Raw genomic sequence first — 19,704 nt, 5'->3', positions numbered from 1 at the left:
CAACGTCCTCATTTCACAGGTGAGGAAATGGAACTCCAGGGAGTTAAGAGACTTGCTTGGATTTGAGAGACTAGTTAACAGTAGAGCCAGGACCGAATCCAGCTTCCGGACCTCTCGTCCACTAATCTTCCCCCAACTCTAGGTAGTGGCAGTTACTCTCCCTTTGTTACTGAAATCATTTATTAACCTTTGACTTCTATGATGAACCCTCTTCTGCCAATTCCAACACTAATTTTCTTGCAGTTATCCAATTTTTCCAGATGTAATGAATGTCATATATTACTGGTATACTTGATTTTGGAATTTTAAACTTTTATCTAAATTAATGCCAATAAGAGGCCATGGTAATCAGTCTGTTAAGTAAAAAAAAAACGTGCCATCTGCCTCAGGAGAGAAAGGTATATTCATTCTTTCTTTTTTTTTTTTAAAATTATGATAGGGTAAGTCATAACCTAACTTCAGTTGTATCAGTACTTTCTTTTGAGGGCCTGGTAAAGGATAGAGAGGCAGTTTTCCTTCATTTTCTTCCCATTCACCTCTTCAGTGGCTACTTTAACTATTTCTTCCAGTTATAATTGTTTGTAGTAATTTTCAGACTTAATATGTATTTTTGTTTTGCAACATATTAAAAATCTAAGGACGTGGAGTGAAAAATCAAACAAAAAGTATAACTATCCTATATATGCAAAGAAATTAGGAGTTAATTTATGGAGTCCTGGTCCTTGGGTGAATTTTTTCATCTTACCTGGAGCTAACCTAGGAATAATCATTTCAACCAGTGTTAAGAGAGGTTGTCATGGCATAAAACAGGATGTTCTTTCCTGCATCTATACACCATACAAAAGATATATTGGGGGACTTCCCTGTGGCACAGTGGTTAAGAATCCGCCTGCCAATGCAGGGGACACGGGTTCGAGCCCTGGTCGGGGAAGAGACCACATGCCGCGGAACAACTAAGCCCGTGCGCCACAACTACTGAGCCTGTGCTCTAGAGCCCGTGAGCCACAACTACTGAGCCTACGCGCCACAACTGCTGAAGCCCGCATGCCTATAGAGCCCTTGCTCACCACAGCTAGAGAAAGCCCACATGCAGCAATGAAGACCCAACGCAGCCAAAAATAAATAAATAAATTTATTTTTTAAAAAAAGATATATTGGGGAGATGGAGGAGTGCAGGAGTAAAAGTAAGGAGAGAATGGCTCAATAGTAAACATCAGGTCCTTTGCTTCTAACTCAAACCAAACTTGATCAAATCTTGACAGATACAAATTACAGGACTCCTTGGATTAACCAAATCAGTATTTCTTAGAGTTTTCAATATAAAGGTTCCTAAGGAGACCCCCTTCCCACCCCCCACAGAATAGGGGGGGCCTATTGACAACCCCATCCAATCCCATTTCAGTGTCTGGTGTTTTCCCACTGTTTGAAATCATTTATATTTTGTCACAGGGGAAAATACATATTTTACTGTAAGTCTTAATTTGAACATGCATTGGGCTTCTTCGTTTTTTCATCTCTTTGAGGATGAAGTCCTAAAAATACTTGAAATTCTTTGTTTTTTTTTTTAAGTCAGATTTTCAGTTTGCCTCTGAATTATTACATGGGTGTTTGTGTGAGGTAGAACCAAAGGCACATGATTTGGTGTTTTTATAACATTGTGTTTTCCTTGCCTTTTAGATTGTAATACAGGTTCCACCCCCTGGGGATAGTAGCGGCTGGCCAGATGGTTATGAAGATTTGGAGTCAGGTGATAATGGATTTCCGGGAGATACGGATGAAGGAGATACTTCCTTCTTCAGCCGACCTGAAATTGTGGTGGTATGTGTTTATTTGTAGTAGGTAGTTTGTAGAGACCGGTGTCTTTTTGGTCAGCTTTAGTCAGGGACTATTGGAAAATAAAATCAGATGTTAAAGGCTAAAGCTCATAAAGCTACAAGCTTCATTTGACTGTGATTTATCTCCATCTGTGTTTTGTTTTTTTTTTTTCCAGTTTAATTGTAGCCTGCGGCAGGTGGGGAATCCCAGTAGCTTCCAGGACCCACCCAACAGAAATGTCACCTTCAACATGGAGCTGTACAACACTGACCTCTTTCTGGTGCCCTCCCAAGGCGTCTTCTCTGTGGCAGAGAACGGACATGTTTTTGTTGAGGTGAGACACAAATGTTAACCTTGGGCTGTTAGGTTAGCACAGATTCGTAGTAGCTTCTGCGCATGAGTGAAAGCAGCTGGGGCAGACGTCTTCCTGCTCTTCCTCACCACTTTGACCAGCTCTGCGTGAGGGCGTGGCTTAGAAAACGCTCCCACGTCGTCGATTTCTGACCAAAGCAGGAAATTTCAGGATTCACTACGTTCATTCTAAACGGAGAGAGTAATTTGTAGATGAATGGATAAATGTTTTAAAAAAATCAGCACTGTGAATTCTAATAAAGTCCTGTCCTTACTTTGTCCTTAGCATTTTTGCTAAGGACAGTTGTTCAGTAGCTGCAGTATCAGAATTAACCAAAGAATATTTCAAACCACCTCAGAGACTATCTTTTAAACTGTGGATACTTTTGAGTGAAATACTGTGTGTTACTGTATCTCATGAAAATTGCTTTTTCTAGATCATCACCTAAATGTATCTATAAATTCATTAAAACTATTTCCTATATATAACAGTAATAACCACACATAACATAAATCTTTGGAATGACTCCAACATATTAGGTAGTGATGGTAATAATGAAATAACAACAGCTAACATTTATTGCAGATTTATTTTGTGCCAAGCTCAGTTATAAGTATTGTAGTATTTTACTCTTCAGAGCAATTCTGTGAGACAGGACTATTAATATCCCCATTTCGTAGATGAGGCAATTGAGGCACAAACTTGTCTAAGGTCACACAGTTAGTACCTACTAGAGTTCAGAGTCAGAGTTCATGCTCAGACCATCTGGCTCCAGAGCCCACACTGTTATCCACTGGATGCTATCGTTTATCCTCAAAGTACCATTTGAAAGGGGGAGAAAATGTAACCTCTTAGCAGTGCAAATATCCAAGTTCACAGATTGGATTCCAGAGAAGATCAATATCCTCATGGCCCCAGAATGTCTGCTGGTCTTACGTGGAAGTCGTCCTCTGTTGAGCTGATTTGGGTGCTGAGCTGCTAGCTGGTGTTCTCCTTCACTGTGGGAGGAGGGAGAAGCTTAAGGGGCCAAAATGGGATACTTCCATATATTAAAAGTGACTTCAGTGCACATATTTCTAGTTAAGAAAGACAAATAACTCACATTTGTACTGATTCTGGGACGGAGCCCACTGGCTCTAGACATTTTCCTGGATCGTCTCCTCCTTTTTGATTCCCTGTTCTGAGAGACCTTGTCTTTCTTTGGGTATACCTTCTTTCTCAGCTGGGGAAAATATACTGCTTTCTACATGCTGTCCCTAATCAGAGCTCTCTCCTAATCCAAGATGCGTTGTTTTCTTCTTGCTTTTCCGGCTGCACAATCTACATGTGTGGTTGGTCAGTGGTTCGCTGTTATGCTATGGGTTTTAGGGGTGCTGCTTCATTGCAGTTTGTTCTTTTCCAGATGTGTGCCTGCTTTTGCCAGGCTGTGGCGTTGCTGCCTTAAATCTTCCTCATGTATCCTACCCTGGGTGTTTTGGGTTTTTTCCCCCACCCTGCCACCCCCAGTGTTGGCTTACTTGAAATTCATTTTCTTTTTCATTCTTATTTTCCCATTTATATATTATCTGTATTGTTCATAATTAAATTTAATCAAAGACATGGTCAAGTGATGGAAAAAAGTGAACCAAATCCTTTTGCTATACCATTTTAAATATCATTATACATCATAATAATACATTGAAGAGAATCTGGGGAGGGGGAAAGTGGTATAAACTGCTTTATTTTAAAGTTGTTTCAAACCACCTGAAGTATGAGAGAGAATCTGTAAATATTTTGCTAAATAGGATAGCAGCCATGCCTAGTCCTTGTTTCCCAGTTTGGACTCCACTGCTAATAATAAAATTTTTATTTGGGGAAAGTAAATAAAACTCACCCAATCATTGGCTTGGTCTAAAGAACTATTTCCATGTTTCTTCTCGTGGTCATCCCTATCACATCCCCTCCCAGAATCACATCCCCTCCCAGAATCTTCTATTTCCTCTAGATCCTAGTCTCTTCTTTTAATCCAAGACATTATCAGCTTTGCCACCTGGTCTTTGGTCATCCTTGGGTGATAGTTGGTCACATAGTTGGCAGCTTTTCTTTTAGTTCATTTGTCTTGGGAAATTAAAAGAATATATTTCTATATATAACCCCCCAAATTTAAATCTAGACGAATACTATTAATAACAGCTGGCATTTCTTAACTAGAAGGGAACTGTGTTGTGTGCATGTAATTTTGACTTTACGGATCGTCACAATCACTGTATCTAGACAGTGTTAGTGCCCTCGTTCTGTGGGGGAGAAACCAAGGTTTAGTGCTCACAGCGCGTGAGCAGCAGAGTCCTGCCGCTACTCATTTCCGGTCCATTTCAGAGGAAAAGGCTTGTTGATGATTTTTTTCCTCTCATCGAAACAACTTTTTGGAATACCTTAGACATTCTGCCATTGCATACTTTCTTTGAGATTAGAGAAGAGGTTTGCATTTCTTCTGTCACACATTTTTGCATTGTGGGTTCTGAGTACATGTTAAAGGCCACTTTTTAAAATAGAGTATATGTAATTTGCCATTTTCCCAAGATTAAATATCTCATTTTTGGAAATACTGTAAAAATAATGAAGTGTGAATATTTGCAGACTACCAAATACTACTTCCTGGAAAGACTTCTTACCAAGCACCCTCCCTGGCCACGTCATGGGTGGCTTGAATTGACCCTGTAGCTGTAGTGAAATAGTGAGGAGAAAATCGACAGGCTCAGAAGACCTGGGCTCACCCACTGTTTGTTAGATATGATTTTGAACAAGTCAGCTATCCTGTGTGTTCAGTTTTTCCTCCATTTATAAAATGAAGTTGAAAATATTTATCTCATAAGACTGTTTCTCAGGGATTAAGCTTTAAGGCACAACAAAATGTCATTATCACAGTCATCTTCATTGTTTAGCATCTTGCAGTTAACCACATAGGGATCTTTCAAAATAGTGCCGTGGCCTAAAAGCCCCGTGCAATGTCAGGGATTTCCCCTGGGTATTTCAGAATGGAAAGTGTGTTTATGCCTCTTCATGCCTTTGAAAGGACTCTGGGGCTATTGGCCTATGGTTGAGGACCAACTTTATTTCTAAAGTGTTTAAGTTTATTTTGATCCTGAGTTTAGTCAAGGAATGAGGCAATAGAGGGGAGAGGCAGTTCACACAGTGATGCATGTGTCACCAAATGGAGGATCCAGTCTGGTTTGAGGATTTTAGCTGAGTTCAGGATAGTTGAGATTTGAATTGGTAGTTGAGATGAGAATTGAATTCTGTTTACTCTTGGCCAAATACTACTTCCTGTTTCTAAAGAAAAGAACCTTAACAAGGTTTGGACATAGCCCATACAAATGTTTTGTAAGAGGGAAGTGTAAATGAGTCGGAAACGTTTCCAGATTAGATTTCCCTTAAAACACCCTTGGGCTTAAAGAGTGAAGGGAGAGTACTTGGCAAGGTCTGGTTTGGACCTCTGAGAAGCTGGGACACTTCACCAGGCCTGTGATCGCCACCAGATTGCACCCTCCCCGACATCCAGCCCCAGAGGCCAGCTCTGCCTGCTCACCATGAACCAGGACTTCAGGTCAATCTATAGCTTTACTGCGATGTTTTAGGCTCAGTCTGACTTGCTGCAGTTTAGAAGTTTGGTCTTCCGTGCCTAGTTTAAATAGATTCTACCTCTGTCCTCTATTTTTTGAGTAATTTTTTTTTTTTTTTTTTTTTTTTTGCGGCACACGGGCCTCTCACTGTTGTGGCCTCTCCCGTTGCAGAGCACAGGCTCCGGACGCGCAGGCTCAGCGGCCATGGCTCACGGGCCCAGCCGCTCCACGGCATGTGGGATCTTCCCGGACCGGGGCACGAACCCGCGTCCCCTGCATCAGCAGGTGGACTCTCAACCACTGCACCACCAGGGAAGCCCCTGAGTAATTTTTTAAAAGAGCTTGCCTTACAGGTGCTACACTATTAATGACATTAGGGGCTTTGCCTACTGGTGTTTTGTTTATTTGGGAAAATCCACTTAGGTGCATGATGTACTTTTGTTTTTATTTCCCAGAGGACTTATGGGAGGTTGAAGGGACTTATGTATCTTGTATTGTAGACTCTTCCAGGCTGGGACTTGAACTAAATAATTCACTGTATCATCTATACCAAGTTTAAAGGAAAACGTATGTTTCTTCAATTAGTGTGTGTTACTTTTGTAATTAGAAGGAAGACTATATGGATATGTTATGAAAGTAAAGCAATGTCTCTCATCAGAAGGGCCGCTTTGATGTTACCCTTGTGCCTAGAGTGAAAGTGGCATGCTGACTTGTTTCTGAATTGATCTTTCTGTTCTGTTGTAGGTGTCCGTCACCAAGGCTGACCAAGAACTGGGATTTGCCATCCAGACTTGCTTTATCTCTCCATATTCGAACCCTGATAGGATGTCTGATTATACTATCATTGAGAACATTTGTCCTAAAGATGAATCTGTGAAATTCTACAATCCCAAGAGAGTGCACTTTCCTATCCCGCAAGCCGAGATAGATAAGAAACGATTCAGCTTTGTTTTTAAGCCCATCTTCAACACCTCCCTGCTCTTTCTACAGTGTGAGCTCACATTGTGTACCAAAAGGGAAAAGGACCCCCAGAAGTTACCTAAGGTTAGTGGTCCTTCATCCATTTGTACTGTTATGTTGACGTTTTTAGGTGAGGCAGTGACCTACCAGAGAAGTTCAATCACAAGTTACAGCAGGTTGAGGTTTGGGGTTAGGGAACTGCCCAGTTGAAGCCATAAAGTTCATGTTAGCAGGGAACTGAGTTTTATGGAGTCTTAGAGAATAAATCCTGACAGTATGATTTTTTTTTTTCCATGCGTGCTACTCAGTAGTATCTTACAAATGATAAATCAAGACTGTTTTCCACTGAAGGAGAGGTCTGGCTTTATCTTTGCTATTCAGATAGTATCCAGTGCCAAGAGTACAGAGAGCCGAAGGACAAGTTCAGTGTGAGGATTAATTTTTCCAGGTCCCGCTGAGATTTGTATTGCAGTTGTTTTTTGACCTTCTCTGTGTGAGTTATAAGGTTGACTTGTCTCATGAGGACTTCTAAGGGAAACTAACAAATATTTAATTTTTCTTGGTTTCTCATCGGTTCGTCATGTTCGCCTCATGTCACTCCCCACATTGAACCAGTACATTCTATTGCCACAACAGAAATCAGAACCCTTTGACCTTGCTGGCGTGGCCAAGGTAGGGAGGATCAGCAAGGGTAATTACCTCATCATTTTGGCCTTGTGCACAAAAGGTATCTTCTGCTTAGTTTTGTTTCTGTGATCTGCCGTAATTATGTATCATTTCATATGTGCATTTATTTTTTAGATATCTCACACAGTGTAAGCTGACTTCTATTCCTTTTATAATCACATATCAATTAATGTCTAAAAGTCTAATAATCGAGTCCTATCATTAATAATGTATCGTATGGATGGAATTTTCTCACCTGATACACAGGTTGTAAGAGACGGGTGTAGAGGGAGAAGGAAAAATTATTATTATTGGATGGATTACCATTGACATGAATCCTTTGCACTGTTATATTCCCCTGGGCATCCATTTCTCCATAAGACCATAGGAAATTTTATAATACATTTGAAAATATAGCAAATCTGATTTCATAGTCCTCCGGGAGGACGTATATATATATAAGGTAATTTAGGCTGTGTTCTTTAGGTTGCCTTTGGAAACATTGGTGCCTTAGCTGTGTGGGCCTTCACTTTCCAGTGGCCATCAAGGTTGGGGTGTAGTGGACCATGGTAGAAAACCATGTGGAGCTTCGTGCATGGCTGGGACCCAGAGGATAACTTTTAGGGATTAGGATCTAGGAGGAGAGGCCTGGCAGTTACCAGGGGTCTATACTGATGGCTGTGTGGCTGTTACCTTTCAGTGAGCCTGGCCTGTGGCAGCCCAGCTTCATAGTGTGTTAATCTGTGAAAATTAGTCCTAATATTTCCTTCCAGAACATTCAAAGGAGAGTTCTAAGTCACAGGGGATGACATGGGCTGTGACCCTAAGCCTAAAGTCGCTATTTATATCCAAGGCAAGATAGAATGGAAAGGGCATGGAGGACCGAGAAGGAAGGCCTGCTGCTTACCAACAGGACGTTAGCAAGTCCCTGACCTCTCAGAACCTGCATGTCCTCATCTGTACCATTGAAGTAATAGTACCGGCTTCCCTCCTGGGTAGAGGAGCAAATGAGACGGTAGATATGATGACAGAGGACCATTTATAGAGCTGTTACCACTGTCCCTCTGTTTGCTGTCTGTGGTTAATATTTCCACATTCCTGTGAGTGCTTTCTATGACAATAAACAGAGTCAAAGAATCTTCTAGGAAGAGTTCTCAAAGATCGGTGAGTCCAACCCTGCCCATTCCTGATGAAATTGAGGCCAGAGAGTTCAGTGTCTTGCCCAGGGTCTTGCAGTGAGTTTGTTGTAGAATCATAGACTCTTGCTTAACCAAAGAACTAGTAGGAAAGTAAGAAGGCTTTTCCTAAAATGCAGATCTTTTCAGTAATGATTCCTCTCCACAGAAAATCCATTGTTTCCCTTTACAGGAGGGCTATTGTAAAGGCTTTTCTTGTTTGTTTGTTTGTTTGTTTCGGGAGGTGGGGAGAGGGGGAGAGTTGTCTTCTTATAACATGTATCTGACTTCCATGTTGCCTAGAGCAGCAATGACAGTAAAGCTACAAGTCTTTGCTCTTTTGTGATTGGAAGAACTGGAAGCTAATTAACTTTTCTGGGTACCTTGCTGTATATAGACTTCTAAAATAATTGATATGTTTCTTCTTCCAACAAAAGGGAATGGATGTCATTGACATTAGCGTTTTACCCACTGATGGGCATAGATAAGGAACCAAAGTTATTTTAAAGAAAAAGGTAACGGAAACAGATACACTAGGCTTGGGCATTCTGGTTCTAAGTTTGGAGCCTTAAAATAGCTAGAAACAGCTGATCTCATGACCTCCACACCTGGGCACAACTCCCCAGGACTTCATTTTGGAACATTAAAAGCAGATGACCCTGGAAAGCTTCATTTTGCATGAGCCTATACCAGAGTTAAAAAATCAAACGTACTCGACAACATGATTATCTTTTTGGACAACAAATGTAAAATCTGTCACCCTCATAATGCAATACATGAAGTTTCCCACAATCACAAATCACAAACATGAACCATTTATGTGAAGCCAGCTTGGTGAAGGGCCAACATTCGTCATGTAGTTTTTTTATTTTTCAGACTAAATAACACTAAAAGCTCCAGTTGTTTTGTGAGAAGCCGTCCAGCCATGTTTGCATCTTCAAGTGCAGCTGAGAATACACTGGGCCTGCTCTCACATCTCCCAGATTATTTGTGGTTCTTTGAAACCATCCCAATGTCCTGTTTTTCTGGGGTAAACAGCTGTGAGCTGTCTGATAAGGGGCCACAGGTCAGCTGTGCAGGCCCTTTTGAGTGACCTCCCGACTCTGCTTTGCTCTGCCTCTCTGCAGTGTGTGCTTCCTGATGAAGCCTGCACCTCGCTGGATGCCTCGATGATCTGGGCCATGATGCAGAATAAGAAGACGTTCACCAAGCCCCTCGCTGTGATCCACCATGAAGTACAATTTAAAGGTGCGTTTCAAGGAGGCACAGTCAGAGAAGCCTGAGGGCTGCTCATTAAGAGGCTTCAATACTGTAAATCAAAGTCCACTTGTATTCAAAAGAAATACAAAATTAAAATACAAAATTAATAGCCAATTAGTAACTTTAGAATAGAATTCTTTGCCCAAGGAGTATTTTATTTAGTTGGTTCTCCTGCTGGCATGCGGTTAGTGATACCTTTGCAAATGATTTCCTTATTTATTTATTTATTTTCCCCTTTTTGGCCATGCTGCACGGCATATGGGATCTTAGTTACCCAACCAGGGATCGAACCCGTGCCCCCTGCAGTGGAAGTGTGGTCTTAACCACTATACTGCCAGGGAAGTCCCAATGATTTCCTCTTTAAATATTAGATCAAAGTCTAGGTTGCCTCCATCACATCACGATGTCACTCTCCCTTGCGTGCAAATATGCTTCCTTGAGGAAGTGTAGGAGAGGGTTAGAGTTCCTGCTGGAATTGCATGGAGTCCATAGCCCATTTTTCCATGACCTACTGGGAAAGGTTGTACTGGCTGCAAGCTATTAGAGTACTTTTTCAGGACCGCAGATGCCTTTGGGGAGGGCACTATCTATGTGAACACCATCCATCTTAGGTGTCACAGCCGAAAGAAGGCTGAGAACTGTTCAAGTGCATTTTTATAATTTAGTTTTTAGAATCTTATGCACAGCTCTTGGCTTTCCCTGCTAGCTGGCTGTGGCACTTTGGAGCTCTCCCCTTAGGTCCTGGGGTTTCATTTTCTTTATCTGGAAAAAGAGGGGTTTCGACCAGATGACCCCCAGAGGCCTTTTCAGCTGTAACACTCAGCTGTACTGTTTGAAGAAGCAAAACCATTTTTCATTCACTTCCCAGCCCTCCTAAAGTTGGTGTGAAATGTACACGTGAGATGTTTATTGGTTCCTCATCAATGTTTTTGTTGTTGTTGTCTGTTTTACGTTATTAGGTTATTAGTTGGTTTTCAATAGTTTGAAACAGCTATAACAGCCTCAGTCTTTCTAAGTGGATTGCCCAAATAGTTCCTTGTTTTTTGGGTCCAAGGGAAAGAAATAAGAATAAATTAACTGTGTTGCAAAGTATATGTGACAATTGGGCGACAGCTGGCTCTGTTTTGTGCTGTGAAAGTGGTTTAACAACAGCAACAGCTACCTCTACTCCATCTGTTACTCTTACCTGTTTTGAGAGAGGTCGTTCTGCTGGTAACTGAAGGCAGCAACTTGCTTTTTCCTGTGCCAGACAATAATTAGGCATCCGTATAACTTCCAGTAATTCATTCATCCATTCTTTTAATTCTGGTGGTATTTTTCTAAGTAATTCCTCTTTTATTTAAACTTTGTAATTATCCTGAAAGGTCAGTGTTTTCTTTACATAAAAGTTCAAGAGTAAAGTTTTACCAAATATCAAAGCAATTTCATGAGATTTGCTAATTGAGAGTAGATTTTAGTGGAGAAGCATGCAGTGAAGAAAGTTTATTGCTTCGGTTTGTTAAACAAATTGAGAAGGTTAGACTGTAGGCTGGCTTCCCAGAGCAGAGGCTGTATGCAAATGCTCTTTCTAACTTTACACTGAATGGGGTAGGTTTTCTGGCAGTTTTTAGCTTTATGAGTGACTCCTCCCACCTTTTATGTTTATTTTCCTTTGACTCTAGAAGCATTTCTCCTCAATGCAGGCCACTGGGGTCTGTGCTTTCCTTCTACCTCTCAGTGATTTGGAATAATCATTTATAAGGGGAGTGTGGCCATTTGCCTGATAACATTGGTCTCTTTGAAAAATAACAGGATCATGAATGTTCTTCCTGCCAGACAGCCTAATGTGTTACTGTAGTAAGATAACATACTATAGTATCTCTGAAAGTGGGCAGATGTCTTGTTGGGAATAACTTTGGGGGTAAAAATTTCCCAACCAATGGGATGGTTTACTGTCTTTTTACTATATGGGTGCTCTTTGGAGACTGGACCAAAGTTCTAGCTCTCCCTGGCCATTTGGTCCATCTTATTTCTCAACACTTGGGTTTTCTGGGGCAGATAGAAGTTTTCAGCTTCACAGCCAGCCACAGGGCTGCTCTGTGGCTACCACTGCCAGTAGCATGGACACATTTCAGGTGGTGTTTCTTCCTTCTGTGGACAGGGAGAATAGGCCATCTAGACTAAGTAAATAATTCTGGGTCCCTCCTCTGGGCCACTGTTTTTAATGGAACTTTCCTGAACCTTGCAGCACATCTTTGCTACCTTTGATATCTCAGTCCCTTGGGAACCAACATTGGATTAGAATTCTTTTGCTTCTTAAATTTTCAATAATAGATGTTGATGGTAGTGGCAATGATGGAGATGGAGATGATGATAATGATGATCTAACATTTATTGAGCATTTACTTAGTACAAGGCTCTGTGCTAAATGCTTTATGTGGATAATAGTATATGATCCACATAGCCCCTCTGTGAGGCAAGTATAGTATAGAGCAAGGATGGCCAAGGCATATAAATAAATGGTGGGTCTGGGATTCAAATCAAGGAACTTTGATTCCAGAGCCTGTGCTCTTAAACCCTATGCCTTGTCCTAGGGGGAGGTTGATTCTAGTTTTTAATAAAAACTGCAAGCAACATAGGCATCTGTCTCTTCATACCCCTCTTCCTGGCCCCTTCCCCTGTTCATGCCGCATCACACTGGTATGCAAGTTAGCACCCAAGTACTCTAATAATTATGAAATGAAAAGAAGTTGAAGAATTTACACTATTGATACTATGTGTTAAACGGATAACTAATGAGAACCTACCTTATAGCACAGAGAACTCTACTCAGTGCTCTGTGGTGACCTAAATGAGAAGGAAATCCAAAAAAGAGGGGATATATGTATATGTGTAGCTGATTCACTTTGCTGTACAGTATAAACTAGCACAATATTGTAAAGCAACTATACTTCAATAAAAATTAAAAAGAAAAAGAAATGGGTTTAAAGGAAGAGGAGAAATGCAATAATTTGAGAAAATTTCTGTTTTCCAGCAATATATTTTATTACTTATTTTAAGTTTTCATTTTAAATTTTTTATTGATTTTTAATTATAAAATTAATACCTATTCATTCTAACAGTTGATGCAATATTAAATGTATAATAAAATAGGTAATAACTAGTCCTTAAGCCACACCTGGTTAATGAAAGTTAACAATTTTTGTATCCTGTGTATATCTTTCCATCCCTTTCTCTATGCTCATATAACCGTATACAAATAAGTAGAATCTTTTCATTTTCCAAAAAAAAAAGAATTTAAGGAAAAAAGTCTGTTCCCCAAAGGGTTAAGATGTTGGGAAACATGTAAACTGTTTAAGAGAGTATTAAAGTTTAGGACAAGTTCTGTGACTTTGAATTGTAACTCACAAAAAAGCCCAGGAAACGTGAATAGTTTATGCAGATTATGGTTTATGGCAAAACAATTAAAATAGTTGAGATGGTGCTGTCCTACCATATTTTCTGAAATATTTTGAAGTATAGGCAGGTTAGTGCTGTTTGCTTTGGATGCTGTGACCACTTTTTACAGCATCCGAGAACACTTGGGCTTACATAATAAAAATGATTACACCATGTCAGTGATGATTTTATTTTTTAATGGTGAAAGGGAAAAGTAATCATCTGAAATTTAGGGCATATATATAAAAAAAATTGGGGGCACAAAAGAACATCCCCAAATTTGCCATGATTTATATACAATATATAATTCTTAGCAAGTTAAGTGTTTAAAATACTGAATTTTCTCCATATTTCTACCACATAACTTTTTTTTTTAAAACATCTTTGTTGGAGTATAATTGCTTTACAATGGTGTGTTAGTTTCTGCTTTATAGCAAAGTGAATCAGTTATACATATACATATGTCCCCATATCTCTTCCCTCTTGCGTCTCCCTCCCTCCCACCCTCCCTATCCCACCCCTCTAGCTGGTCACAAAGCACCGAGCTGATCTCCCTGTGCTATGCGGCTGCTTCCCACTAGCTATGTATTTTACACATAACTTTTTAAAGATTAAAATGTGCTCAGGACAGTACCTGGCATATCATGGGCACTCAGTAAATGTTAATTTCCTTTCCTTCCTCTTAACATCTCAGCCAAACTAGGGTTTTTGCGGGGGATTAGAGGGGAGTGGAAGGGAAAGTTGTGAACGTCAGTTGGAAATTAATCCAAGAGAGGCGTTACTTTTTGGAACACATTTGATTTTTCCAGAACAAAAATAGTCTAAAGCACCAGCCAGGTTTTGTCCTCAGGCTGAGGTAGAGATGAGGGGAAGCTGAGTAGAAAGATGGTATGAATGTTTAATTAACAGACCAAGACATTCAGTCTCTATCCAGTAAGGAAGAGATATCATAGGGTTTCTTTTTCATTCAATGTGCTTCACATTTTGAAAACTTTTTACTTTAGAAAAGTTCAAATCTAAACAGAAACAGAGGTAATAGTAGAATGAACTCCCATAAACCCTTCAATTGGTTTCAACAATTACCAATTCATAGCCAGTTTTGTTTTATCACTTCCTGTCCCTGGATTGTTTTGAAGGAAACCCAGACATCTCATTTTATTCACAAATAATCCAGTATGCACCTTTAAAAGTTGAGACCCATCAAAGATCTCAAGTAGAGAACCGATGGTCAGATCATTTAGGAAGGCTACTCTGAAAGCAGCATGGAAGTTGAGTTGCTAGGGTATGTATGCAATAATAAGATATATATGATATTTATGGTTATTTATAATGGAAATGTTTATTGAGGACCTACTACATGCTTGGCATATAGTAAACAAATTTTCCTATCTTTGAATGAAGGCTTTACAATCTAATGCACTACTGATGTTTTGGGCTGGATAACTCTTTGCTGTGGGCGTTATCCTGTGAATTGTAGGATGTTGAGGAGCACCCCTGGCCTCTACCTACTAGATGTCCTTAGCAAACCCTTCCACCAGCAGTTGTGACAACCCAAAATGTGTCTAGACATTTCCAAATGTCCCCTGAGGAGCCAAGTAGGCAAAAATCACCCCCAGTTGAGAACCGCTGATCTAGTAGAAGGATGCAGATAAGTGAATAGGCAATTGCAGTGCCTATTGATATTGAAAGAACCCAGAGAAGAGATTAATTAATTTGTTAAGAGTGCAATAAAGTTAGTAAAAAGTATATCTTCAGTGATCTGCACAAGCTTCTTTGTCTCCCCATCCTTCCTTCTGTGTCAAATACTAATGGATGTGGGTGCCTGTTAGACACCTCATTTCCCTGTGGGCCTGCCTGGTCCTGCCATGTTTAGGAGAGCTGAATTGAAAGCCTGAGGCCAGAAGCTGTGGTCAGTTACTCATGCATAAGCCCAGAAATATCCCTTTTATGAAAACCATGCCTAACAGTCTGAGGAGGGAAATTTTGGTTCTGGGGCAGACCAAAGCTTGCTCAGAGTATATGAAAAGATTTAATTCAGAATGTTGATTATAGTTTGTTCTGTGTGTAAAGAAATCTTTACTGTTAAAATTCTCTTTACAGTAATAGCTAGGATTCCTTTCTTGCAATCGTACCCTGAAACCAAAAGTAAATATTGTTCTGTCCACTCTTTTCCTTTCAGCATGCCAAATCGATCATAGGGTTCCGGTGGAGATCAAACTATTTTAGTTATACTCAGGGGTTATTGGGAATTTTGGAACCCAAGTGTTAGAGGATAAAATCCTTTAACCTTGTATCTGCAGCTTGTGCTTATTATTGTTTATGCACAGAAAGCATGGAGGAACTTCGCCTCTGGGGAAATGAGCAACAACTGTTTCTGCTTAGCTCTATGAGGAGGCCCCTATTCGGGGTGGGGTAAGAGGATTAGGTCATAACGTAAATCCATTAAGAATTTTAAAACAATGTCATCTATCACACAGGCCTTACTATAAAACCTACATTCTCACATCTGATGTCTCCTTAGGGGAGAATGATGATTTGAAACCTCTTGGGGATTTTGAGTGACAGAGTTTAACCATGGGTGGTTGATTGAATGGAACTCTTCCCAGAAGTGTGTATATTTCTTGCATGATGAACGCTATAGAGACCTTTAAATGCCTTTGGACTTAGTTCAGCGTATCAAACCACTACTTCTTGAAGAATTTTGTGGTTAGATACCCCTACTTCATAGGACTCTTGAGAGTTTAAAATGAGAAAATGTAAGTGAAGGTTTTTTGTCAATTGTAGAACACTATACAAATGTACAAATGTAAGGCATCACTGTTGTTACTCTATTGCTGCCAGTAAGGCTGGTGGAGCCAAACTCCCAGGAGACAGTCTCTTATGTGCATTGTGTAGTTGGTGTGTGTTCTGCACACTGAGATAGATTTTCTTTAAAACACACAATTATTTTAATTTTCTTAGTAATTCTATTTAAATATAACTTTCGCATATATCCTGATCTTAGGGCCACTACACTGCACAGCTCCAGGGGGCATCGTTCAGTTGTAGTGGCTTTGATTCATCCCATAGCATTCCTTTCCTTAGAGCTGGACCATGATACCCCATGCTGCAAGAATGTGATCAACCAGCTAAGATGGTTAATCCCGAGAATTTACAATCCTATCTAGCTTTTTTTATTTTTGTAAACATCAACTCAAATGCTGCTTGTTTTGGTCAGTTTTTCACGTTGAGTTTTTTGCTTCCCTATGGATTCCAACACAAGGTGTGTGTTCCTTTATTGAATGAAAATGGAGATGAAGAGAGGTCCTAAACACATCACTTTTAAACTCTCAAGAACAGGGGCAGAGTCTGTGTGAGGACTTAACATATTTTTTCTATAAAGGGCCAAATGGTGAATATTTTCAGGTTGTGGCTTATGGAGTCCCTGCCTCGACTATTTAACTGCTGTTGCAGCGTGAAAGCAGCGGTGGACAATATATAAATGAATGAGTCTTGTTATGTTCCAATAAAACTTTATTTATGGAAGAGATTTGACTTTCATATAATTTTCACATCATAAAATCTTATTTTCATTTTTTTCAGTGACTTAAAAATATAAAATTCATCTTTAGTTCACTTAAACAAAACTAGAGTGGTTGGCTGTTATATGCTACCCCCTGGTCTATGATATTCTCACTGTTGAGAATAGCATGTCACTATGCACAAGTACTTTCTTAATCAGTGCTTCCCCAGCTAAGGACAGAGCAACACTCACCAGTCATTTAGCTTACGGGGCAGAATCTGGAATCCTTGGTCAGCCCCTACCCTGATGCTTTCCAGCTCTGACCTTGGGCTGGTCACATGATAACAGTCTCAGGCTTCTCATTGGTAAAATAGTGATAAGAATTCTTTTTCTGCCTCCCTTACGGGGTTGGTTGAAACCTCAAATGAGATTAGGCTTTCTAGCACTTTCTGAACACAAAGGCATTGTATAGAAATGTCAAAGCATATAAGCATTTTCTTATAGTCTTACTCCAAATTTCCTTTATTGCCTTTATTTTCAAAAAGTGCATCAGCATTCTAACCATCCTCCACCAAGCATTTCTGCTAAGGCCGTTCTATGCCAGGCTGAGCCCTGAGGATATACAGATGAATAAGATCTAGACTCTGGGGGTAAGCAGAATTGAGAGAATTCCGATGTGATGTGGCACATTTATAACAGAAGAGGGAGGGAATGAGCAGAGGTGGGAGAGACTTGTCCTGCTGGGGTGGGCATGAACTATGAGAGAATCAGAGAAGGCCTCCCTGTGAAAATGCCAGCAAAGCAGGTCTGGGAGAGCGGGGGGTACTTGAGGGGATGGCTTGCAACTTGTGATGACATGGAGCCACATGGAGAATTGGGGGAACTTCACTACAAGGAGCCCAGCACGGGTGAGGAGCTCATGAGGAAAGGAGGCTGGAGAGAGGTGGATAGAGGGAGGCAGACCTCTCTGTGCTGTGCTAGAGAGTTTGGATTTTTTTTCCCATAAACGAAGGGAAGTCATTGAGTGTTTTAATCAGGGCAATAGCATAATCAGCTCTGAGCTCTGGAAAAGTCACTCTGGGGGCACATATGGGGGGAGAAACATTTGGGGTGGGAGCAGTAGTGGTGACAAGGAGACCAGTTAGAAAAGCTCTGTAATAATGCAGATGCGTGATGAGGAGCTGAACTATAGGATGATCGATGGTATTAGGATGGAAGAATGAAGATGCCTTTACAACACTTGTGTACATTAAGAGACTTTTTTGAAAGTCGAATAATATTGAATACACTGGGCTTCCCTGGTGGCGCAGTGTTTGAGAGTCCGCCTGCTGATGCAAGGGACACGGGTTCGTGTCCCACTCCGGATGGGCCCGTGAGTCATGGCTGCTGAGCCTGCGCGTCCGGAGCCTGTGCTCCGCAACGGGAGAGGCCACAGCAGCGAGAGGCCCACGTATGGCCAAAAAAAAAACCAAAAAACAAATATTGAATACACTGGAGAAACACAGGATTTAAAGATATTGGATCCTTTTTTAAATAAACAGAAAGGTATACACACACACACACACACACACACACACACGCGCGCGCGAATTATCAGACTCAGATTCCTTAAAGGTGTTTGCCTTCAATTTTTCTTCAAATTGGAGAAACTGTACAATTGATCACTAACAAAGTACAGTGTTTAAAATTTCTGAGTAATCCATGTTATAGTCTTGATATCTAAAGAGGATAATTGACAGAGCTTTTACAGAGGGAGTATTTATTAACAAATAGAAAAGTGTCAGCCTCTGCTGAGATTTCGATGACCTTTCGCTTAGAACTTGGTTTCTCTGTAGAACGCATTGTGATTTATGTTTTTGTTTCAGAAACAGGTCCAAGCATTAAGAAACCGATTCCAGTTTCTCCACGTAAGTCTTTATGCAACTGTTTCGAAATAAAGCCTCCTGGGCTTTTATAAGAATGAGTTGGTTATGGAACATTTGCCAAACTTTGAGTTTTGATAAGAAGACTTCTGCTCTCATTCTCCCTCACCCCATTTTTCTCGAACTTTCTTTTTTCCCTTCCCCTGTCATTCCTTCATTCTCCTTTCTTTTTTCCTCTCTACCTTTGCCATTTTAAAATATGAATTTGTTAACCCATTGGTGTGTATCACCTTAATGCGAATGTAGTAACTTTCTTAGTTTTAGAGAAGTTCATCGTCTGCATACTTATATCGATTGTGATCTGAAAGCATTAACATACAGCTATGGGAGGGGTTTGCTTTATGTATCATCAGCAGTATCTACCTGCTCAGAGAAGTAGTGATAAAGGAACTAGCTGCTATACCATTAAGACAATCACTAGTCCAAGGGGTGTTGAGAAGGCTTATAAGACAAAAAGGGAGAGAGACCAACTGCTGCAAAATGATGCGTTGGAAATTATCTGGGCCAATTTCATTGCTTTATACAGAAGAAAACTCTGACCCAGAAGTATTTAAGTGACTTCCCCATGGTTATAATTGTCACTGAGGCAGGACAAGAACCTGGGCTTTCTGGGTGTGCACCCAGAGCTCTTCTAGATAATGTTGCCTTGTGAGGAGAGTCTATACTTTTTTCCTCTTTAAGACTTTCCAGGTTAGTCTCCATGGCTGACCCCATCACATACATGTAAAAATCAGTCTGGAGAGTTCCTTTATGCTAAGTACTTTATAAACCATTCTATTAAGTGTATTATTTTAACAATATCATGGAATAGTATCATGAACCCAGAAAGAGATGCATATGGACACATTCTCTGGTTCTCACCTAGTCTGATTCTCATAAATGACACCTTCATCTTTAGAATTTTAGAATATTTTCATTAAAAACTTTTACTCATGCCCCACTTTTGCATCTGTAGGCATGAAAAGACAAGTCATCTTTTTTTTTGCGGTACGTGGGCCTCTCACTGTTGTGGCCTCTCCCGTTGAGGAGCACAGGC

General features: G+C 40.4%; 1 protein-coding gene across 8 annotated transcripts in view; it reads left to right on the top strand.

Moving 5' to 3' along the window:
* Positions 1-19,704, top strand: part of TGFBR3 (transforming growth factor beta receptor 3) — a 205,164-nt gene that overhangs the window by 170,020 nt on the left and 15,440 nt on the right. For 3 of the 8 annotated variants that reach the window (XM_079902214.1, XM_079902219.1, XM_079902213.1), the window contains 6 exons: positions 1,678-1,818; positions 1,991-2,149; positions 6,511-6,810; positions 7,363-7,398; positions 9,695-9,815; positions 18,612-18,653. In XM_079902214.1, coding sequence (XP_079758340.1) covers positions 1,678-1,818; positions 1,991-2,149; positions 6,511-6,810; positions 7,363-7,398; positions 9,695-9,815; positions 18,612-18,653 — 799 coding nt within the window. The remainder of the gene's footprint in view (positions 1-1,677; positions 1,819-1,990; positions 2,150-6,510; positions 6,811-7,362; positions 7,399-9,694; positions 9,816-18,611; positions 18,654-19,704) is intronic. The other 5 variants (XM_079902220.1, XM_079902218.1, XM_079902217.1 and 2 more) reach the window with 3 other exon arrangements.

This window comes from Stenella coeruleoalba (genome assembly GCF_951394435.1).
Source record: "Stenella coeruleoalba genome assembly, chromosome: 1".
Lineage (NCBI taxonomy): Eukaryota > Metazoa > Chordata > Mammalia > Artiodactyla > Delphinidae > Stenella > Stenella coeruleoalba.
The sequence above is the reverse complement of the archived record's forward strand: the minus strand, read 5'-3'. Positions and strand labels throughout refer to the sequence as shown.